The following is a 25140-nucleotide window of genomic DNA, read 5'->3' as shown; positions in this document are numbered from 1 at the left end:
TACTTCGCTTTACTATTTTGATGTCCTTTCTGTGAGGGGCCATTCATTCCAATGCCCCGATAGCTCCTTGTGCTTTGTGGGTGGAGCCCCAGGAGGTGGGGCCAGCCTGACATCACCACTCCTGCACCCTCCCATTGGCTCTGTAAGCAGAGCAGAGGAGGCTCAGGAGTAGGAGGTCATTCATTTTGTGAAGGACTCTTGTCAGTTTTGCGGTTTTATTTTTATTTTTCTGCTGTCCCTTTGTGGATTTGGACTTGTTTGCTGTTTATTGCTTGTGTTTTTCTATATTTCATAATAAGTATTTCATTTATGAAGGGTCTTTAGTTGTAGTTTAGTACACAAGCTGAGGGCACCCTTCCTCTTGTGAGACTTTTGTCGTGTTTTTGGGACATTTCTAATTATTTTTACCAGCTACTTCCAGGTTTGGGGTCTGTTAGGCCAGAAGCCTGCTGCTAGCAGTTGTGAGACTGGCTGGAATTGGGGGACAGGCCTCAGGACACCTCACCATGGCGCACAGAAGTTCATAAACTAAAGTACACGTCCCAGGTGGCTTAAAAAGCTTTGCAAAATGGAAAGGCCATTCATTCCAATGCCTCGATACTTCTTGTGCTTTGTGGGTGGAGCCCCAGGAGGCGGGGTCAGCCTGACATCACCATTCCCATTAGCTCTGTAAGCTGAGCAGAGAAGACTCAGGAGTAGGAGGTCATTCATTTTGTGGACTCTCCACCACCACGAACAGAACTTCATAAACTAAAGTACACGTCCCAAGAGACTAAAAAGGGTTTGCAGAATGGAAAGGCGCTATAAGAGATCAGACCTCTCTGCTGACTCCGTGTGAAACTGTTCAAGTTGTGTCAGTTTTCACATTACTATGCTGTGAGTCATACAACGGACGTCAAGGCGCTATATAAAAGCACAGACTCACAGGGTTCAGACCTCTCTGCTGACTCCGTGTGAAACTGTTCAAGTTGTGTCAGTTTTCACATTACTATGTGGTGATTCTTACAACGGACGTCAAGGCGCTATATAAATAAGAGCACAGATTTAGAATCCCCTGCGCTGACTCCCTGTGTGACCCTGACTAAGTCACTTCACATGACAAGACTCCCGCTGAACAAGTCAGAGAAGACCCTCTGTTCGTGGACATCTCACCTGACTGGAGCAGGAGGGTCTCAAACTGCAGCCTCTCCACGGAGTAGCTGGTCCACCGCTGGTGACCGACCGAAAGCCACGCCATCAGCTCTGCCATGTGCCGCCGGTACAAATCTGCCAACCCATTCAGACCCTGAAGCCTCGACAGTAGACCCTGGACTTCCACAACCTGTGAAGTAGAAAGGGGCAGAAAGTGAAAGGCGCTTTAAGGCTTGGCAGAGGAACAAAGTGACCAAGTGGAGGTGGTACTCCTGCTGCACAGTTTGGGGGGCTGCCCTCTCCACTTCCGTTGGGATTTGACCCAATGGGGGACGGCGAAAACTTAAACACAACTCAAAGCCTTAAATTAAAATATAAAGAAATAGAATAAAAAAATAAAAAACGGCTCCAAGTAGAACATTTACATCTTCAGTGTCACAAAACTAAACAGAAAGTTCACAGCCGCCGGTTCCCAATGTGGGGCTCGTGGCCCACCCTGGACGAAGCCCTCCATGCCGACTCGCGCACTTGACTCCCAGTAGCAGCATCACAGGTGGGCCGCTGCAGATGACCTCTCCAACCCCCGCTTTTAAAAAGGACCACCGGTCATAAGGACATCGAGGCTGAGGTTAACAGTGACGGAGGGCTCACCTGGGAAAGTGGCCAGAGTGGTCGTGGAAAAAAAGAAAAGACCACTCAGGGAGGTGGAGTCCTTGACAATCCCACCCGATACTTCTAGTGACTGCAGTAAATTCACGGAGGGGACCCCCTCCCCCCCAAGGTGAGTCACGCACACACACTGGGTCTTGGTAGACGCTGGTTTAGAGGACCCCAAAGTGTTTAAAATGAGGAAAAGAAGGGGAACTACGGCGCCTCCTTCAGGCAGCAACGAGCCCCTTGACCTTGGCACATTTTATTTTGTCGCAGCCTTCTGCTAAAGTCAGTTCAAGTCATTTTATTTTCCCTCTCAACTCTCTCAGAATGACAAAGCGAAGAACGAGAGTCTCAGCAATTTCTGCAAATCCATTCAAACTTTCCACCTCAACTATCCCGTCGTCGCTATTCAGAGCCTCTGATGTGTGCCTCCCATCCCACTGATCACCACTGAGATGTTTCTACGCCTCGTGTGGAGCCCACCTGCGGTCAGTTTAGCGGACACACAGCCGACTCATCTATAGGGGGTCCTACAGAGGAACATAAGCCAAGCCGGGAGGTTGAGGAGTCCCCTAAAGAGCTCAGAGACACAGCACTGAGGGTCCTCCAGAGGATGGTGGCCTCCATAATTCTTAAACTGGGACAAGAACTGGCTACCCGCTCAAACGGAAAAATCGGGGGGAGAGGAGCCTTAGTGGGAGAGGTCACTCAGGCGGAGTGCCACAGAACCTGCATAGAGATGGGAGAAACTTCTAGAAGGACAACCATCACTGTAACGCTCTTGATCTGGGCAGAGTGGTCAGACGGAAGCCCCTCCTCTGTAAAAGGCACACGGACGCCCACCTGAAGTCTGTAAAAAGGCTCCTGTGAGAAACGAGATGACTCTCTGGTCTGATGAAACTCCAAGCATCTTGTCTGGAGGAAACCAGGAACCCCTCACCAGCTGAGCAATGCCACTCAAACAGCGAAGACCTCAAAGAAATACCCGCAACCTCAGACTGGGCCAACGGTTCAACGGCCAGAAGCTGGAGTGGCTTCAGGACAAGTCTCCGAGGGTCCACAAGTGGCCCAGCCAAAGCCCAGACTTAAACCTTAAAGATGGCGGTTTGCTGGAGCTTCAGAAGGTCTGCCAGGAGGAATGGGATCTGCTGCCCAAATCCAGGTGTGCAAAGCTTACAGAGACGTAGCCACGAAGAAACGGCTTCTAGAAAGTACCGCCTTCAGGCTCTAAATATCTGAGTGAGAACATTTAAATTGTACAAACCTTTTTGAGAACATGGCTGTACCTTGTCATTAAAGTGTGCAGAAAGTGAGGGGGTCTCGGTACTTTCTGAATCCACTGTAGTTGTGGGCAAACAGACAGGCACAAAAATCCCCAGCAACCAAGAGGCAGTTCAGTCAAAGTGGGCAGTGAAGAAAACCCCGGAGGGAGGGCGGACCACCAGGGCAGCACAGCTGAGCCCGGAGCAGCCATTCTCAGAAACCCCCACCCCCCCTTAAATCTCTCCACTTGCACTACAACTGGGGGCGTGGCCAACAACAGGAGGGTGGAGCCAAGGAGAACACATTTCTTCACACAGAGAACCTCAGGCACGCGGAGGAAGCCACCGAACAGAGTGGACCGCAGTGATGGCGCCGATCAAGTGGCCAATTTTCAATCCACGTGACCCAAAAGTGTTTTTTTTTTTTTTTTTTTGGCATGGCATTTTCTAAAGTTTATAGTAATGAAGTTGTGGTGCAAAGTTAACTAAAAATGGCGGATGACATGCCGAGTGGCATTCACTGCGCTTGTGCTGCCCCCTCCAGGCCAGTGCCTGCCACGTGAATACATAGACCACACTAGACTCTACGAAGGAGGTCAGGATTAGGACCCCAGTGGGCTTGTTAATAATCAGCAGTTAGCATTTTGCTGCCATGACTGTAAGGGGGAGCTGAGATTATGGCACCCCCTACTGGGCTGCTTCCTGCTGTGCACACGTCACCAGCGACTGGCAGAATGACAGCTGACATCGAGTTTGGTACACGGGGCCACTCAGTGGTGAGGATGTTGCTGCCATGACTGTAACTGAAGCCATCACCGGGTTGTTTAATGGACAGCTGTGTTTGTGGCGCCCCCTCCAGTATTGGCGATTCCTTTATGACTGGCTTGACTGAGGAAGGAAAAGATTAGCCCAGTAGGGGGCACTGGTGAGCTTCTAAATACTTACAGGTGCAGGGCCATGTTTGTAGTGCCCCCCCCATATACCCCCCAGGATACGGACTTGCATTATGAATGCTGTTGCCAAGATGGGCTCAACTGAGTAATGAGAGGATTGCCCCGGAAGAGGGCACTAAACTGAGGAGCCATACAATAGATAGTGAGCTTGTAGATACCCACCGGTGTGGACTTTAATGGCAGGACTGCAAATGACGCCCCCTCCTGGGCAGGCACCTGCTGCCAGAATGCTATTGCCAAGTGGGACTCTACTGAGTAATGAGAGGATCAGCCCAGCAGAGGGCAATGGGGAGGACTTGGCTGGCACGAGTGTAAAATGGTGTCGTGTTTGTGGTGCCCCCTGATGGACTGCTTTCAGCCTTGTCGCCAGTGAGTTTTCAGAATGGTGAATGGGGGCACTTACGGTGGGCATGTGCAGCACTATACTGGGGACAAGTGGTGGCCAGCAGGTGAGCTGACCAATGGCCCCATTTAGTGGCAGCACACTGTACACAGCTGGGAGTGAGGAGATGGCAGCACGTCTTTAATAAGACAATAATCCCATCCAGGTGGGTACCCACTCAAGTTTGAAAATGATCACTTAGGCGCCCACCGCCACATGGCGGCTCTCTGGCCCGGCTGTGACCGATTTACAGGCGCTGGGCCATGCCAGCAGAAAACAAAGAGCAGCTGCTGGAGGACGGCATGCCAGGATACGCAGACGCAAGTGCAAACCCCACATTATCGTTACAGTCGTCGTCTCCGTTCACGCCGCATTATTATGTTGCACATTCCTCCATTCTATCACGGTCTTAAAATTGTTTTCTGAAACGCCTCGCTTTTCAATTACCGTGCAGCCAAATCGCTCGGAAAAAACGACACGCGGTCCAACGCAAGCCCACTCTTGTTTAAAGAATATGGTGCCATACCGTGATTACAGCGCAGGCATCACCTCACACGGGGCTCGGTGGCGCCCACTGCTGCCTCGGCACAGACTGGCATTCTGGGCTTGAGGCTCATGTGGCCGGAGTGCTTGGCTCCCGACTCAACCAATGATGCACCCCCCTATCCCCCCCACCCCCGCCCCATTGTGTTTCAAACACACATGAAAAAAGTGAAGACCACCGAGAAATCACTGGACGTCAGTCACTAGAGGTGGTCAAAAGTCACCCGCCGTAACTACAAAGGGCAGCTGAATTTAACATTTAAGCTCCATAAAAGAGAATGAGGGCTCCTCCGAGGCACAGGTGAGCAACCTGGTGATAGATGGGGTGCCGCCCAAAGGTGCCAGCACCTCCCGAGGCCTCTCTGTCAATCTATCTGTTATATGCCAGGACACCGACCCAACCCCAAGACCACAGCTGTGGACACGTAACCGTGAAAGACCGAGACCACCAGGACAATGGGGGTCAGCACCACCACCTCAAACCTTCAGGGACTGCCCGTTATATAGCGCCTTTACAATGTATTGGCTGTATAATGCCAGGGCTATCCGTCTATTATAGTTTTTTTTTTTGTTATATAGTGCCTTTCTTTATACCAGTCTATCATATAATCTACTCTACAGCTCCTCTTATATGTACCTAGCTGGCGTCTTTTCACTTTATCTATCCATCCATCCATCCATTTTCCAACCCGCTGAATCCGAACACAGGGTCACGGGGGTCTGCTGGAGCCAATCCCAGCCAACACAGGGCACAAGGCAGGAACCAATCTCGGGCAGGGTGCCAGCCCACCGCAGGACATTCACTTTATCTAATGATCTATTATATAGTGCCATCACTTTCAATGAGATCATTTCCTTTCATAACTACTTATCTGCTATAAAGCGCCTTTTTAAATTTATTCATCTATTATAACAGGCCTTTACTCTTTAGCTCATCTCTATCATTTCTAGTGCCTCTATTTCTATTAATCTATCATGTATTACTATCTATGTGACACACAGCTTCCTTCTTATCGGTTATATAGCGCCTTTTCCATCTGTCAGTTTGTCACCCAGTGCCCTTTCCAATGTTATATATAATGCCTTCACAATCTCTCCTACAGCTAGCTCCTTTCAGAACTCTCACTTATATAGCGCCTCTTCTACTCCTCTGTGTCACAGCAGAGCCACCTGTCATTTCGGAGGAGCGCCGGTCCCACCTTGTCGTTCAGCTGCGGGTCGGACGTCAGGGCCTGGATGGTCAGCAGCACTTTGAGCAGCTGGAGGCTGATCTCGCCGACGTCGGTTCCACACTGCGTCACCAGCGTTTGCACGCAACTCAGCAGCTGCTCCAGAAACGCCAGCTGTGGATGACAGGGAGGAATGGAAAAGAATTAGAAAGAAGAAGGAAAAACAGAATGATTATTATTATCATCATCATTATTATAATACAGCTGGAGACAAACACAGACTGACAGACAAATAACCAAAGAGAAGGACAGACAGAAATCAATCACAGGGTCCCAGCTCAGACTGCACGGCATATAGTGGGCGCCTTTCTATAGGAGTCTAAAGTGGGGTGGAGGCCAGCGCAGTGACCTGCTGACAATGGAGCGCTCCGGGGCACACAGTTATACACCAGGGTGGCCAGCAGGGGGCAGCTAAAGCCTTCCATTTGGTGGAGCAGCCAACAGAGCGACCCCCACCAGGGGCTCAGGCCGGACCTCCTCCTGTGAGGACTGGGTTTGGCCAGGGAGGCGTCTGCTGCCCCCTGCTGCCACAGCTAGTAAAACATGGACAGGTGAACCACAAAGTTGGCTTTTGCGGGACTTTGCTCAGGACCCCGCAGAGCACTGTGTTCACAATGGTGGTGTTGCAGCAGCCCTGTGAAGGTCTTTCTCCAGATATGTGGGCCCCTGTCTGCAGCCCAGTATGGCCTGCTATGGAAAGGCACTTTATAAAAATGACAAAACAATTGCAGTGTTAAACGGCTCTCATTGGTTCTCGTTTTGGAAAGGTGCCGACGTAAAAACGACAAGACAGCTACCCTGAAAATGCAAAAGTGCTTTAGATGGCAGCTGTGAGGGAAAGGCGCTATATAAAAAACGTACAACTTGACCACCGAACAGTAAAGCAGCTTTAGACGGCACACTTGTGTTGTATCCTGTATATTGTTGTGTTGACCCCCTTTTTATTTTTTTTTTTTTTGACACCCACTGTACACCCAACCTACATGGAAAGGGGGGGGGGGTCTCTCTTTGAACTGCCTTTCCTGAGGTTTCTACCATATTTTTTTCCCCCCCTACAAGAGTTTTTTTTTTCTTGTCTTCATAGAGAGTCATAGAGAGTCAAGGCTGGGGGGCTGTCATGAGGCAGGGCCTGTGAAAGCCCACTTCGTGTGCGATTTTGAGCTATAGAAAAAAACATTGTATTCACTATGGAAAGGTGCTATATAACCTCACACTTAAAAATGCAAATATTGTACTCTAAATGATGGCAGCTGTGATGGAAAGGCGCTATATCCAAATATGAGATTTAAAAATTTTTTTTTTTTAAATTGTACCGTAAAACGTGTAAAACATGAGAAGGCGCTACATAAACTTTAACTCTTTCGGCAATGGCATCCTATTATGAGTACATCTATATATGCAGCCATTTTTGTAAAGCAAAGGTACGTTGGCAGCCATTGGGACCGGGCGCATACTGGACAGAGGTGGCAGTTGCTTTGGGTGCCGCCGGGAGGCGCACAGTCTGCGAAACATGGAAGTGAAAATGGACGCCTCTGTGCACACCACATAGTAAGTTGCTCCACTTTCAATTTTATTTTCCTCAAGAAGATGGAAGTACTTGGCAGGTCCTGTATAATCAAAGAGATCATTTTTTTGTTTCTTCATTTTTGAGCTTCCTACACACCCCAAAGGTAGAATATCTCACAAAATAATTTTTCCTCATAAAAACAGAAAATCCAGGGCTGAAAGGGTTAAAAATGACAACTGCACTGTGAATGGCAGGTGTGATGGAAAGGCGCTATATCAAATAAGATTAAAAAGTGACAACACGTTGTACTGTAAAACTTTGGATCATAGTCAAATGTGGAAAGGCGCTATATAAAAAATTACAAAACAACAGTGATGTGCATGTAAAACTGCTGTAGACGGTACTCACTTTGGAAAGGCACGATATAACACGACAACCCAACTGCTTCGGGGTCAACAAGTGTGCACACACCACAGCTAGCATAAAACACCTCGGGCTGGTGAAGGCGCTATATAATATGAAGGATACGTTACAGTGTAGCCATCAAATATCTTGGGGTGGCATACACTATGCAAGGTGCTATATAACATTTCAAGGATATGGTATACTGTAGCTGTCAAACATCTCAGGGCGGTTACGCAAGTCGCTATATAACATGACGGATGGGGTATAGTGTAGCTGTTAAACATCTCAGGGCAGCTATGCAAGGCGCTATATAACATGAAGGATACGTTACAGTGTAGCCATCAAATATCTTGGGGTGGCATACACTATGCAAGGTGCTATATAACATTTCAAGGATACAGTATACTGTAGCTGTCAAACATCTCAGGGCAGCTATGCAAGGCGCTATATAACATTACGGATACTTTACAATGTAGCTATCAAACATCTCAGGGAGAGATGCAAGGTGCTATATAACATTTCAAGGATACACTATATAGCGCAGCTATCAAACATCTTGGGGTCAGTGTATGCTATTCAAGGCGCTATATGAAGGCATGCAGTTTAATTCCTCGGAGGCCTTCCATTTGAAGTCACAGTGACTGCCAGGACTCACAGTACCAACAGTCCCATGATGGCTTCAGAGGAAACGCTCAGCTCCAGACGTGGGTGTCATCTCAGACAGACAGACAGACAGACAAGTGCCGATTGCTTTCACTGAGCAGGACAAACACACACACCATCCGATGCTTCATTCTGACACACTTGTGTAGAATTCCTGTCAAGCCCGGGTTCAAGCCGTCTCTCCCAGGTATATAGCGCCTTTCCCGGTGAACTCGAGTGGCCCGGCGCCCCCTGGGCTCCAGCGACTCGCTTGGCCGCCTCGACAGACGACATGAAGAATTTTCCTCCAACTTGTTTAAACAGACGCTGCTGCTGCTGCTGCCGCCGCCGATGTGTTTTATCATCGGATCGTTTTCCTGTTTTCCCCTGGCTTGTCATTAGAGAACGAGATTTCAAAGGAAGGCATCGAGTTTCAGTGAGGCTAAGCCTCCAGGTGTACAATTTGGCTCAGAAAACCTGGGAAACGACTTTCACCGTACAAAGCTGAAGCTTCAGGAAAGGAAAAAAAAAGAAGAAAAGGAAAGAAAAGAAAAGGCCGCGGCCGCCGCGCTCGCTGCACGATCCTCAAGTCTGTCTCACCGATTTCAGGGACAGCGGGTGGCAGACACCACGACAACTGACCACAGGCGCACAAGGCGAGCAGCTGGAGAAACGGGAGAGGATGGAGAGGAAAATGGCAGAAAGCAAATCAACCTCCTCTCAGGCAGGGGGGTCCACGAACAAAGGGGGCCAGCAATGGGATGTTGGCACATGCGGGTCTGAGCACTGCACTGTACCACGGCTGGACCAGCTCAAGGAGGAAACGGGCAGTGACGTCACCTGCCCATATCACGGCCCACCCATTCAACTTTGCAGACATAAAAGGAGTAACGACGAGACACTCGCGTTCACCTCGGCCCTCTCAATCAGGCGAGACACGTCACCCGTATACCCCGAAGTGAGTAGGGGGGCATCACGCACATGCAGTCAGCTAAGGGCAAGCAAGTCGTGCACCCCTCAAGTAACCCAAGTGGTGAGGACGTCACCCACCCACGTACACCTCAGCTCACCCAGATATGGGCACATCAGCTGTGTATACCTGAAATGACCCAAGGGGAAAGGAGATGGCACCCACCCACCCACCCACACTTCGGCCCACCTGATCAGGCAAGACACATCACCCCTATAGCTGAAGTGAGCCACAGGTGAGGGGGGAGTCACCCAAAAACACTCTGCTCAGCTCAGCCAATGCCAGACGGGCACATCAGCTGCGTATCACCTCGGAGCGCACAGTCAGGGGGGACGTCACCCATACATCTGTAAAGACCTGCAAGATAAGGTGTCACCCAGGAACATACGACGTAACCCTTCATGTTAGAAGTTGTCACTCGTACACCTAAAACGCCCCGTGATGTGGGGGTGACGCTGTGGTGGTGGTGGTGGGGGGGCGGTCAAGCTATGGTGGGGGGGTTAAACACTCCCAATGTACACCTCAGCAAAGAAACATCATCGTCACACCTAAGAAGACCCCCACAAGATAAGGGGGTTGTCACCTGTGTGTAACCATAATGGTCCGTAACTGAACGAATCCAGGGGATGTCACCCACGAACACCTAAAATGACCCACGAGGTCAGGAGACGTCACCTAACGACGCCTCAGTTCACCCAATCGGGTAGGAAATATCACCGTGGCACCTCAAATGACCTGAGCTAAGGTGTCACCCATGTTCATCTAGAAGAATCCTGGGCTTGTGAAAGCATCGTCACCCAGACCCCTTCAGTTCCCCAAATGATGTTTACAGGACGCCTACAACGCCTCATGACAGAGGCGGGCGTCACCCACAAATACCTCAGTGTGCCACGTCAGACTGGCAAACACCACCCTTATGCCTAGAGTGAGCCACTAGGTAAGGAGACGTTGCCCATTTACAGTTCAGGGCGCCCAGTCTGGTAAGGAGGTGCCACTTAGGAGGTAATCAGATGTCACCCTGACTGAATAAGCTAAGGTGCCATCACCCACGTGTGCCTCACCCCCTTCTGACATGACCTTTACACACCTCTGTCTATCCAACGAGATAAGGCGGCACCACCCGGGCACCAATAAGGCAGGTCAGCAAGCCAGTGGAACTCGACCAATTGAGGGGTCTCCCACTATGGTGGACCTTTCTGTGTCCTTATGTACAGGTGGAGTAAGCAGAAGGTTCTAGAAAGTTCCCAAAAACATAAACTCATCACAAAAATCACAGAGACCTCCATCACAGCTGCCACCTACGACAGTGAAGGGATTCATCGATATGAAGCCCACCCCGCCGCAGTCTGTGTTTGGCGTTCCTCGCACTCCGGTCACATGGCAGGTGCCGTCCTCTGCTGACCGCTCGCCCCCCCGTGTGTGTGTGTGTGTGTGTGTGATTTTTTTCTTTAAATGCCTTCTCGCAGGTGTGAAGCGCCCCTTTAATCTCGCTGACATTTCCTGTCTGGGTGTCACGAGGTCCAGCACCATCTGGGTCTCACGTGTGGCCGGGACCAGCGCTGTTTTCTTAACCGACGAGTCACATTTCCTGTCAAATGTCACTTTTGAACCCTCTGGCACTGCCTGGCCTGTTGGGAGAACAGCGGTCAGGTAATTTGTGCAGGAAAGGCGAGGCTCGCCGGGCTACCTGGGGACACATACGGGCAAGGCAAGGGTCACCAAACCCCAAGAAGAGGAGGGGCAATAAACACTGCTAATATAGCGCCTTTCATCATAAGCACAAACTCTGACAATAGAAATCACAATGTGGAAATTCAGGGGGTCGAGGATGCATTGCTTTGTCCAGCCTCGCCATCTTGGTCTGGGACAGCCTGGCCTCCTCATCCATGAGAGGTCCGATCGGGAAGCAGAGCCAACGCAAAAGTGTGCCCACCATCTTGGGACCCTTGGCCAATGCGTTTCAGGTGGCGGAGAACCCCTGCTTATTGACCCAGACACAGGGGCACACGTTATGATGGTGGACCCTTTGAGAGTCCTGAAGCCAGGAACAGGAAACGCACAGGAAAGCCACTTCAAAGACTCCCATGTTGGCGTTAAGAAGCTCCTTGGGTTTCCGCTCGGGCGTTTCACTGCTTTTAAGTACACCTTGTAAAATGAACAGCCATTTCTTGTGCTCTTCTGGCATTTCCTGTTCATCATGTGGTGTTCCAAGCTTCACATCCCACGGAATTCTCTGTTTTCTGGCAAATGCTGCTGCCAAAAATATGGCAAGATGCTCTCTGGCTGAAAGTACAGATGGCCCGCCAGCATTTAACAAAGGAGGACTCGGAGCAGCAGAGCAGACCTCGATCCGCCAATCACCATGGCACACTGCAAAGGACAAGACCACCAGTATGGACCCCTGTGTCATTTAGCCTGCTTGATATGAACACAAGTACTACTTGGGGGGGGGTTAGGGATGGACAGCTAAGTTAAAAATAATAGATAGGAGAGGCACTGAATAACACAGCTAGGAAAGGCACTATATTAGGAAGAAATGGCACCACATTAGATATAGAGAGCTAGATAGACAGGAAAGGCACTATATAACGTAAATAGATACATAAAGAGAAAAAGCATTCTATCAGATTGACATGATAGGCACAGATATAACACAGATATATAGAAAGATACATAGAAAAGGCATTCTATTAGATGGACTGATAGATAAATAATAAAGACACTATATAATAATAGGTAGATAGATGTGAAAGGCACCACATAACTAACAGACAGACACAGAGATAGATAGATAGATAGATAGATAGATAGATAGATAGATAGATAGATAGATAGATAGATAGATAGATAGATAGATAGATAGATAGATAGATAGATAGATAGGAAAGACAATATATAACAGATAGATGTGAAAGACAATATTAAAATAGATATAAAAGGCACTATATAATAGATATAAAAGGCACTATATAATAGATATAAAAGGCACTATATGATAGATATGAAAGGCAATATATAAAAATAGACAGATATGAAAGACTCAATATAATTTATAGATATAAAGGCACTATATGATAGATATGAAAGGACCTATATAATAGATGGATAGATATGAAGGGCACTATATTAGAGAGACAGATAAATAGAAAGGCACTATAATGTTTTGTTGCTTATTTATCATGTCCTTATATAATTTGTCATTTATTTCAGTGACTCCTCATGTTACTTATTTTCAGCCATCCAAGTTAGGAGGGTGGGCTCTAGCCGGTACTGCTTTGTGATTGGTGCATTGCTGATAACTCAAACCTGTGACTGTGCGAGTACAAGAATCAGATGTGCAGAATGTGTGTGTGTGCAGCAGCCACTTGAATTCATCAAACTCTTACGCCATCAGCGTTGCCACCCACTGTTATTTATTGGGTGACGTCTCTTGACTTTAAAGACAGATATCCTCCTTGCTGGCCATCGTCAGGACAGCCCTATGACCTCCATATTTCAGGCTGGCATATGCTGTTCAGCTGGTCACCATCATGGCCCTGCACGATGGATGGAGATGAGCCGATACAGAGCCACAGCTTAAAAACTCTGAATCGTCGGCATAAGATGGCCAAGTGTCTGCTGTGACAGTGGACAAAGAGAACGTCACAGGGTCAAAATCCTCAGCTCCCCCCAACCTGATGCCAATGGGTAGGTGGCAGAAAACCTCACAAAGCCCTGTCTGTAGCTCCTCTGTGCCCACATTTCTCAGCCTCTCCTTTTATATTCCTTTTTTTGTCCCCAGTGGTGTAAACCCACACTGCAATAAAGTTTGGATATTTAAATAAACGAAGGGTCTCTGCACTAATGAACTCACATCCCCTCTTCCTCCCGACTCCACACACACAGAGCTTAACAAAACCTGTAAGTCCTAAGAGATTTTAGGGCTCGGTCCCTAATGTCACAGCTTGCCCAAGGCGCTATAAAACAGCATCTCTCGTGAAGCAGCCACTGTGGCCTTCGTCTCACCTTTTCAGAAGCTTGACAAACATCTGGATGAGCCAAAGCGTCAGCAAGTGTTGGGCGATGAGGTGCCAGCAGGCTTCCCGGACAGCCTTTGATGACAGAGGCCAGGACCATGAGGTGCGTGGGGCTGGGGGCTTTCTGCAGGCTGGTCAGGATCAGCTTGAGGAAGACCTCCGGGCTCACGAAGGTGCCAATCAGCTCTGCGGATTTGAGACACTGCAGACAAAACAGTCAAAAACAGAATTTAGTAAAAGGAGCCAGAGAAGTGGGCACACATTGGCTAGTGTCTCACATTCAAGCTGCTGCCGTGCCTCCTGAGTAGACTGCGCCCAAAATTCATAGCAGCAAAAGCTCACCCTGTGTGGCGCAAACCCCCTCTAACTGCACAAATGAAACAACGATTTAGAACAGGGCAACCCACATCACCCATTTTGCTGCCACCACTCTTACAGCACCACAGTTACAGATTTAAAACTGAAATTTTCAAAAACGTTTGCTTTTTTGGCGTTGTGTTTTGTCCTTGTGTGCCCGGTCATAAATCTTATGTCACAATCCGTTAGGTACCCAGTCATGCGTCGACTTACGGCTCCACTTGAGGCTGGCCATTAGGGTGTATGGTGGTCACAACTGAGACTCTGTGGGTCTGGCGAGGGTCACTTTATTTGACGGCTCTTAACGTCCGCCCGCCAGGTCCGTGTAAGGCAGCGTTTCTCAACCACTGGATCGTGGGGATGCCACCTGTGGGTCGCGCAAGTTACCAGCAGCACTGTGCCAGATGTTTTACCCCTTCTAAGTGACTGTGTTTCACCAAGAGGGACCCCCCCAATCGCACTCGTTTCACCACAGGGGCAGTATGCAATTGTTGCTAGAGGGTCTTCAAGGAGTTTCAAATGGCCAAACTGGGTCACATGACCATAAAGGTTTTGAAATACTAATCTGGGTTGAACGTATAGGAATTAGCCACGGGGGTCCGCGCCAATCAAAACAAACCTTAAAGGCCCTCCGAGGGTCAGAAAACATACGAGACCATTTGAAATAATAATAATAATACGTTTCGGCAATTTTGAGGACGTTGGTACCCTGCTTGGTTTCTATGGCCCATGGCCAGAAGTATGAATGGCCTCAACTCCGCTGTCTGCAAACTGGCACATGACTGCCTCGATTTGAGTGGGCCACGGCGGGGCAGCTGCCACTTGGATCTGGCTTCCTGGGTTCAAGTGCAGTGTCCAGGTCGGTACATCTATCTACTCCCAGTGAGTGGGCCCCGTGATGGACTGGAATGTCATCCAGGATTAATTCCAGCCTTGCTGTTGGGATTCTGAACTGGTCTTACTGGGTCTACTTGATCTGCCCTTCATACAACATTCTTAATTTAAAACAATTTCAGAACTTCCCAAAGTGGAACTCATCATGGACACTTTCTATTTATTCCAGTGGCAACGAAGCCCTTTTGGATCCTTCAGTTTTGCACGGCATGGATCGGAGATGGACAGAGCAGTCAATACGTACATTCTGGACGACCTGCAGGTCTTCATCGCTGCACGCCCGATACAAGGTGGACAGCAGGAGCTCCATGTGCTGTGTGATGTGGTCCTCGGCATGCAGGAGGAAGACGCCCAGGAGCTGCGACGACTTGATTCTGGTGCCCGCAACCCAGTCTGTTATGTCTCTGCTGATGGCAGGCAGGATTTTGGAAAGGTTCCTGAAAACGAGTTCACGACAGCCAAGGTTTGGTCGGTCAACTGAAAGACAAATGGGAAGAATAAATAAATAAAATAAAAAAAGGACAGACAACATGAATGACAACACTGGGTACGCGTGGCACCTTCACATGGCACAGTCCTGAGAACACAACCTCGACTGGGGGGGCCTCAGACCTTCAGACAATATGAAAAATTTGAGAAAAGGGAACCCGAGTGAACACACCGTCCAGGATTATTTTTATTCGAAGAACAAAAATTACCCAGCACCCCAACACCCATGTGAAAAAGTCATTGCCCCCATGGTTTCAATACCTGACGGCAGGACCTACAGTGGGGTGGGGGGGGGGGGGGGGGGGGGGAATATGGATTTGATCCGCTGCTGATTCGGTAAGTTTTCTCACTTATAAAGAAATGAACAGTCTCTGATTTTTGTGGTAGTTTCATTTGAATGGAGTCAGAATATCAACCAAAAATCCAGAAAAGCACATTACATCAAAGTTATAAATTGATTTTCACGTCATTGAGAGAAATAAGGATTTGATCCCCAACAACCCAGCCAGAATTCAGGCTCCCACAGATTGATTGTAATCTGTGTGCCAATCAGTCAGTCAATCAATTCCAGATACTCCTGATCTCAACTCATGATGTGTATGAAGCCCACCTGCCCACAACCTCTCCACCACCGTGGGCAACACCAAACATCTGTCAGAGGACATCAGGGACAATACTGGAGTGGGCTACAAGACCACCAGCAAGAAGCTCCGTGAGAAGGTGATGACTGTTGGTGTGATTATTCAGAAATGGAAGAAATATAAAATGACCATCAGACACCTTCGGTCTGGAGCGCCATGTGAGATATATATAAATAAAATGTATTATTAATATTAACATTATCTTTAGAACAATCTAGATGAGAGCAGGCCATTCAGCCCACCAAAGCTCACCAGTCCACTTATTTCTTCCAAATAAACACCAAGTCGAGTTCTGAAAGTCCCTAAAGTCTTACCGTCTACCACACTACTTGGTCTCTTACTCCAAGTGTCTGTCATTCTTTGTGTAAAGAAAAACTTCCTAAGTTTCTGCGAAATTTCCCCGTAAGTTTCCAACCATGTCCCAGTGTTCTTGATGAACTCATTTTAATGTCACCGTCTCGATCCACTGCACTAATCCCCTTCATCATTTCAAACTCTTCAGTCAGGTCACCTCTTCATCTCTCTAAAGGCTCAGCTCTTTTAATCTTTCTTCCTAACTCGTCCCCTGTAGCCCTGAATCAGCCTCGTCGCTCTTCTCTGCACCTTCTCTAGTGCTGCTATGTCCTTTTAGTAGTCTGGAGACCAAAACTGCACCCAGGACTCCAGATGAGGCCTCACCAGTGTGTTATAAAGCCTGAGCAGAACCTCCTGTGACTGGTACTCCACACGTCAAGGCACTATATAACCTGACATTCTGGGAGCCCTCTTAATGGCTTCTGTCGAGAAGTCGAGGGAGTCCACTACGACTCCTAAATCCTCCTCCTGAGGTGTACTCTCGATTTCCCGACCGCTCGTTGTGTATTCAAACCTCACATTTTGACTTCCTTCCTTTTACTTCTTGCTGGGGAACTTTACACCTTAAATACATTAAGCAGCAACTTAGAAATGGTGCTGTACGTTTCTGGTTGCCTTTAATATGACATTTTGTCTAAAGATCTGAAGCCTTTCATTGGGGCACAGATACTAGGCAGGGGGCACATACTTTTTCACAGCACCGTCATTTTGCATGGCCTCCAATCCTCCACTACTGCATATGAGCAGTGATCATAGATAGCCAGAAAAAGCGCTATATGGAAGCGATTCTGTTTCCTATTGTTTGAACTCCTGAACTTCTCCCGATTGCCAGGTATGAACTTGCGTGACTACACAGAAGTGTCCTCTGCCTCCATTATAACGCGGCTCTCGGCTGCCATGTAAGCTTTCTGCTAATTCTCCGCTTACAAAGGCGCTATATAAAGACGTCACACTCGTATCGTTCTCTGTGAATTATTTAACATTTGGCCGACTCAGTGATCCTACACGTTCAGGAGATGCCAAGGCACAACGCGGCTGTGTTTTTAAATGGTGGGCACAGAGTTTGCCTTCAGTCAGTAAGATGCACCTCAGGTTAAAATGGGGGTGACATGAACTCTGTCACCAGGGGCGGCCTCTTTAAACATTTTTCAAGCTCCATAAGTAATGGATCTGAAAATCCGGCATCTGGAAAGGGGGGAGTGTGTGTGTTGGTAGGATAAAATAAAAATTCCGCCCGTCCCGGCACCCCACAAGTCAGACAGGCAGCTATTAGCCGGCGTGTGATGAATGTGCATTTGACGGAAAAAAGCGAACACCAAAGAGCTCTGACCCTTTAACCCTTAAATCTCAATCTGCCCCGCCATTCCGCCCGTTCCCAGTGTAACTGAAAGCTGACAGACGTGTGAGGAGCAAAGCACAAAAATACGAAAGGTCGAAGGTGCCATGCACCTCAGGCGCAGCCCCCAGCTCCATTCCAACTTTGGACATTTCCCTCATAAATAATCTTCTCACTGAAGCCGTCCTCCGCCCCTCTGAGCTTCGGGCGTATCTGACCTCTCGTGCAAGGTGCCAACAGTCACATGGGTCACCAGTCATCAGGAGTGCTCGGCACCAGCACCCATGAAATTGCCATACACACCACTGCACTTGGTCAACAACAGAACATGGAGAGCCGACAGTAGCAGCGAGGCTCCAAGGTCAACTTCCAAGTCTGGCCACTGTCAACAGGAAGAAGACCACGTGCATCATTAGGCTTTGCAGTGGTTGCCTCACCAAGGAACATGGCTGCCTTGTCCATAATCAGGCTTGGTCTACACCACAGGTTGGGCAGCTCAACATGGAGACTGGATGCCATGCTGAACATTAGGAACAACTGCTGGCCACCATGTTCACCATTGGGCTTGGTTGTTGCCGATTATCAGATAGCTCAGGAAGGACACTGGCTGTCCTGACCAACACCAAAAGGTGGCAGCTCACCATGGAGATAGTGAGGCTCCCATGCCTGGTATTAGGCCGGCTTGGGGTCACCAAACAGGTAGCTCACCATTGAGACTAACAGCCATGTCCACCGTCAGACTCAACACAACAAGCTGGGCAGCTCATTAAGGAGACTGGCAGCAAATGTCCACCATTAGGCTTGGCCAGTAACAAATGTTGGGACAGTTCACCATGGAGACTGGCAACTCACCCCCACCATCAGAGAGCTCAACATGGAGAACAGCTGCCTGCTGTTGGGCACAGATGCCATCAAAAAAATATGGAGCTTACCACAGAGACTGGCTACCAGGTCCACCACCAGACACCTCAGCAAGGGAACAACAGGCTGCCTTGTCCATTATCAGCCTGGCAAAATCTGGAGAGCTCACCATGGCAATCGGCTGCCTGTCAACACTAAAAGTTGGAGATCTCACTATGGAGACTGGCAACTCACCATATGGCATGGCGGTGGCTGACCATCGGCCAGCCCAACGAGAAAAACGTCTGCCTTGTCCATCATCAGAATTGGCCCCGACCACAACTTGGGCACCATGGAGATTAGGTTAAGTGTGGCCTGCACCAAAAGTTGGAGAGCTGAATGTGGTGACAGCTGTGGTCCTTGGTGCCAGTCAGGCAGCTCCCATTACCATCTTTCCAGGAGTGGCAGAGCACTTTAAATTCTCTCTGTCCTTCTTTGGGAGACAGTAGGCACCATACGTGACACCTTCAGGATGCCCCATGGCCTGACATCACATTGGGTGTGACTGACTGCCTTCCTGCACATTTTCTGATCACAGAAGGGACGAACTCAAGAGAAGCCAGCAAGCGGCCACGGACTCCATTTTGGGCTGCACTGCCGGGCACTGTGGGACAGCGGGTACCTCTCGTGCTGTCAGACTGATGACCCACTGTATTTCATTTCCTCCTGGTGGACAGCTGAGGCGTAGGCTTTAAAATCAGAAGTCCAAATGGCAGCAGGTGGGAGTGTTAGCAGTTCTGTCCAGGACCACCGCCACTCGAGGACAGGCTCCCAGCCGTCAGCAGGCAGGTAAACAGTGGCTGGCACGGACCCAGTTGACCACACCCATAACCAGGTGATGAATGTCAGCAGAGGGCAAGGCTGGCTCGGCCTCCGTTTCCTGACAAGACGCCTTCCACCTGCACTCGAGAGGCGAGATGTGTGGAAATTGAGGCGACCTGCCCGAAGGACTTAAGTAATTACGCCGCGCAGGCCTGCAGTTCAAAACGCATCTGTTGGGGGCTTTCCGCCGGCCTATAATTTATCTATTACTCTTTCCTTAAATTGTAATTACAGTATTTTAGCAGTCTACTGGCAGCCAGGATCATTAATCAAACCACAAGCGTTCACACGCCGCATGCTGCAAGTGAAAAGCCGCCTTTCATTGGGCCTGCGAGATGAAAAGGTGCGAGTGCGTCTTTGTGCCAGGATTAGCGCCCCTTGGCACCGGCACTCTGGGCTTTTTTTTTCTGGTTTCTTTTTCCGCTGCACACCGAGGGTCTTTGTTAGCCGAGGGTGCTGGACACAGACGGCTTTTGTGGTTGTGAAATCAGCTGCTCAAATAAAATATATAAAAAAATAAATAAAAGCTGGTGGAGACGGCAACTTTTATGTTCAAAGCGTCCCATAGAACTAAACAGTGGCCAAGTGGGCATCATGGAAAGGGACTGCCATCTTGTGACCTGGAGACTGACTGGGGAGACCACCGGACCAGACATGCATGACCATCACACTTTGGGGCACTCATAACAGGTGGTCAGCCATGTGACATGGGGACATGGCCATCACATCGCTCATAAAGAATATCAGACGCCAAGTCCAAGAGTGGATTATACGCTGATGCACTTCACGATTAAGAATCCCATAATTCCACGGGGAGCAGATTCTCGATTATCAGAGGTAACGTGGACAGATGCCAACTCAGAGAAGACCAAACGAGAGGCGCGGACTGGCCATAGAGCACCAGATTAGTAGAAATGGGCGACTCACACACGATTTGTGCTTTTTGAGCCACTCTCATCAGCGAGTTAAACAAATCGATTCATGGAGACAAGCGCATCGCCCCGTTGGTGCCCACATGATGTGGGCAGCGTGACACCCCGCACGTCTCGCACATGCAGTTTTGTTTATTTAAAGTGTTCTGCTCGATGACGACGTGGAGATCAAACAGTTCTAATTCACAGATGAGTAGACACCAAAAGGACGTCATTTTGATACCAAAGCCAAACTGCGAACTCAAAGATCAAAGCCAGAAGAGCAAATAACCAGAATAAAGAAGGAAACGCGCACAAAGTGCTTTGTAGACTCAACTGGGGTCGGTGAACAATCCGTCGTACCAGGATAAGCCATTGAGCAGATGACGTCAGACGCACCAACGTCCAGAAACACGGCAACCAGCGAGTGGGTGAGATGGCAAGGGGGCAACCAGAGGAAAAACAAAATGACATCACGGCTATGCAAAATGAATCGCAAAGACAATATGAACCATGTTCTAGAAGCAATTCAAGATGAAAGAAACCCACCAGTCCATGCATAGCAAGTCCCCGATTATCTGAGGCAACGTGGACCGCTGGCACCTCGGAGAGAAAAACACTCGGAAAATGAACAGGCAGCAGACGGAAAAACCACAAAGCTTTAAAACCAAGCGCAAAAAGGGCTGTTGGTCCACCAACTCCGATGACAAAACGGGGGGTCTTGTTGCGTTTGTTAGCATTGGGGTCATGACCCATCCCCCCCCCCGACCACGGTAGTAGCACCTTAAAAACGGTACAAAATAAATTAGAAAATTACAAATGAAACGTTACAGGAACAAACTCATGCAAGAGATGAAGCCCCACAGGGAAACCCGACAAAAGCAAACTCTTCGTAACGTCACCGCAATCCTTGGACAGCAGCGAGTCACAGCAGTCAGCGTTCGTCGTTTCGCAGGCTGACACACGACGCGCAGGTCCCGCCGCTCTGATCCTCGATTACTTTTGGGAGTCTTTCGAGTTCGAGCAAAACCGCTACAGACGTTTAAACGAGGACTCGCTCAGCGACGATTCTCTCCTTCATCATACAAGTACAACACCACGCCAACGTGTATATTAAAATGTCGTCATTGTTCGTATAATTCGTTATTTGAATCGTTGTAAGTGAAACGTATAACTTAATATTAAACTAATCCGTTTATATCCCTTTGTTCATTCCACACATTACATTTAGAGTTTAACAAACTGAACCCTATAGATCTATTATTTTAATTTATATTTAGCGTAGACTTTTTCACAGATCGTTGGCTGCCCACGGCACAAACTGTTCACCGATTCTTTCAGGTGGCAAATTAAGTGATTACCCGCAAGTGAGTCACTCGGCTCTCGCTCGCTCGACTCTCGTTTGTTTTATTCGTGCCCTTCGGAAGTCATTCTTGCTGGATCACGGGGGCAATGCCACGTTGTGTGTTAGTACCCGAGCTTGTGAATTACTCTTTAAAAATGTTTAAAACTTTAACATTCTTTATTTGACTGCGATTCTGGTTTACGTATTGGGCTTTGGATAAAAGAAACGACGGTTCTCTTTGGACTTTGATTCTGGATTACGGATTTGGGGTTTAGTTTCATCTCTACTCCTGTCTTCTCCATCTTCTGATCTTTTCTCCCCCAGTTTGTTTCTTGTCTTCCCCTTCGAGGTATAATGCTCTGAACTCGGGGACGAGTGTCGACGTGGCCCTTGGGAGCCCCCATATACACCATTGCTCTTCTAGTGGTGGTCTTGACCTCTCGTATTCTCTGTGATGGGTGTGATAGCCTTCTCCTCACGTCACGACTGAGCAGCTGTTCTTGCAACACGGACACTTAACATGACAGTAGTGTGACGTAAACAGCTGTCCAGGGCTCTCACCGAGTGACCGTACACATGTCAGCTCAGACCGATTACTACACGGTCCATGCTGTACTACCAGGAGATCACTGCATGAATTCAGAGGTGTAGGAAATTACACAGCAACACCTACAGGCAGACAGTGGAACTACAAGCTGAAGAGGACTCGGTAACAAGACAAAGTAAAAGAGGAAAGTCATTACATTACAAGAGATCTTTCACAGCTAATCACTTTCTCGTATACAAACTGCAGGGAAAGTATTGGAATCGTCCAAAGATCCCATGTCGAGATTTTGATGAATCTCGACGTTTTAGACCTCCCCGAGTCTGGAAATACCATTTGTGGAATTATGTCTGTCTGTGTGTGTGTGTGTGTGTGAACACGATATCTTCAGTACACTTTCACTTTGGTCAACCAAATTTTACCTACAAGTATTAGGTACAAAATGTAGATTGTTTGAGAAAAATATAATTAAAAAAAAACCCCACAAATTTAAAAATAAAAATAAATTAAACAATGAAGACTCCCTAATGTGCTTGTCTTGCAGTCCTGTATGTATGTAATCATCCAGTTGACACTCGGACCCGACCAACTCGATTTAATTTCAAAAGCAACAGGCGCTCGGGCGGTGGTGGCGCTCAAACGTAAAGAATGCTGGCAGTCACCTCCAGTTCGCCCTCTGGTGGTCATTCAGAGTGTCAACTGGATGATAACGTGCATACAAGATCAAAAAAAAAAAAGGGGGGTGGGTTAGGGTTGATTTCACCCAATGGTATTTTTAGTTGTGTGTAAGTGGACCAAGTTTCATGAAAATCGCTCCAGCTGTTTGAAAGTGATGCTGGAACACACACACACACACACACACACACACACGCACACTTTTATCTCTCTATTATAAAAAAAATCTTGGAAGGGAGACCAGGGAGACGAGACGTGATCTTCTCAGAAGACACTTAAAAGACCCGCGAGATGAAAGAGATTAAGGTCCTCACAAGACGCTCTGTGACCAAACATGAGAGTTGGTGCCAAGAGATTGCAATTTGACGTCCCGCGAGACAAGGCAGTGAGACAACGTTTAAAACAAATTCACAGACATCATGTGCTCCCAGCTCTTAAAACAATGACAAGCAGAACACTAGGCTCGCCAGCAGCAGCAGTTGGAAGCCAGCAGATAATCCGACTGCATCTCCTTAGTGTGCGTTCAGTCGCACCCCCCCTTTACAATGCGAGCTGCGTTATACGTCCTGCGAGAAAGAGATTTAAACCATGCCCGGGGCCAGAAATAAAGGACAAGTATTGTTTTAAAGTTTTAAAGTAAAAGTGAAAATAATGCATATGTAATAATTCCCATTGTATATCCAGTAAACCAAAACCCAGGGGTGGGTGAGTGAAGCCCCTAGTATGTATGTTTATATATTTTTAGTCACAGGTGGCTGGGGGGGCGACCCTGCTGGGAGATCCCGGAGGACCGGAGGAGGGCTTACGCCTCCCCCAGACCACGTGGGGGCAACCGCCCTGGTGGCTATAGGGACCACAGGTACAGAGCTTTGAAGCTCAGCCCTGTGGGGGCCCATGGTCACCACCAGGGGGCGCCCCAATGCCTATGAAGCCCAAGATCTCAGCACTTCCGCCACACCCGGAAGTGCTGGGGTGGGGGGGGGAGGATTGGGGACACCCGAAGTGCTTCCGGGTGCGCAGCCGGCACTTCCGCCACATTGGGGAGTGACGGCGGAAGATTGTCAGGAGGCACCTGGAGCACATCAGGGTGATTATAAAAGGGGCCGCCTCCCTCCGTTCGGGGGCTGGAGTCGGGAGGACGAGTAGACAAGGTCTTGGAGGACAGGCAAGGAGGCGGCCTGAAGGAAGAGGCATCTGATAGTTGGCCAGGACTTTTGGGGTTTGTGTAACATATTGTAAACAAGGGCGCTTCGCTCGCCTACCCCCGACGTTGGGTATCCTGAAATACATTAATCGAGCTCGTTCGTTTTGGAGCCGTGCCCGCTTTGCCCGCGGCATTTCAGCTGCGCGTTGTAGGCGCCTGCGTTCATTGATTTTATCCAGGCGGGCTCGTGTTTGTATATCTGTCAGTCGAGGTCGTTCGTTTTGAACCCGTGCCTGCTTTGCTTCCGCAGTTTCAGACACGCGTCGTAGGCGCCTGCGTTCATTGATCTTATCCAGGTGGGCTCGTGTTTGTATCGTTGAGCCGTATTGTGTTTGCATTTGGTGTAAAGCGTTCAGCGGTTTGTACAATCCCAAGCAGCACATTATTCCTAACTTCACTCCGCAGTAGTGCCACTCACAATATGGCGGTGACGCCTGCGCCTTCACTCCACAGTAGTGCCACTCACAATATGGCGGCGATGCCTGCACCTTCTGTACTCTCTTTGTGGACCTGCGGGGTCTCTGTAGCCTCTCACGTTTGACTCTGGGGTGCAGCGCAGAATCCTCTTTTCTGTGTGGCTGTGTCGTTAGTCGTTAGCTATGGGCGCGTTGTTGCTTCATTTCTCATTCACGTTAGTTGAGCTCTTTCGCTCTTGGGCCATGACTCCTTCGTTCGCGGTGGATAAGACTTCGCTTGCGGTGTATGAGACGCGCGCCTGTGCAGTACGTCTCATGGTCCCATCGCCGTGTACCTGCGTCCTTATCCGGTTTATTCTCAGTTAGTAATATGGATATGAAGAATAAACGTGTTGTGGGTGACTTAAATGTGTCCGCCTGTCTGTGTCCAAGCTCCATAATATTATATCTCTCTAGATTATGGTAAAGCACCACATTCTAAGCATTTTTGGACACTTTGCAAATTTTTGAAAAACGACCGGTTTTTGAGATAATTGCAGTTTGACGTTCAGATGGTAA

At 48.6% G+C, this 25140-nt stretch overlaps 1 protein-coding gene across 1 annotated transcript in view; it reads right to left on the bottom strand.

The window, feature by feature from the left end:
• Positions 1-25140, bottom strand: part of LOC114660968 (dynein axonemal assembly factor 5-like) — a 68625-nt gene that overhangs the window by 24126 nt on the left and 19359 nt on the right. Inside the window, exons 5-8 of the mRNA XM_051934112.1 lie at positions 15190-15422; positions 13684-13896; positions 6125-6268; positions 1153-1321 (exon numbers count right to left, since the gene is read on the bottom strand). Coding sequence (XP_051790072.1) covers positions 1153-1321; positions 6125-6268; positions 13684-13896; positions 15190-15422 — 759 coding nt within the window. The remainder of the gene's footprint in view (positions 1-1152; positions 1322-6124; positions 6269-13683; positions 13897-15189; positions 15423-25140) is intronic.

The sequence above is a fragment of the Erpetoichthys calabaricus genome, chromosome 11, assembly GCF_900747795.2.
Source record: "Erpetoichthys calabaricus chromosome 11, fErpCal1.3, whole genome shotgun sequence".
NCBI classification, from domain to species: domain Eukaryota; kingdom Metazoa; phylum Chordata; class Cladistia; order Polypteriformes; family Polypteridae; genus Erpetoichthys; species Erpetoichthys calabaricus.
The sequence above is the reverse complement of the archived record's forward strand: the minus strand, read 5'-3'. Positions and strand labels throughout refer to the sequence as shown.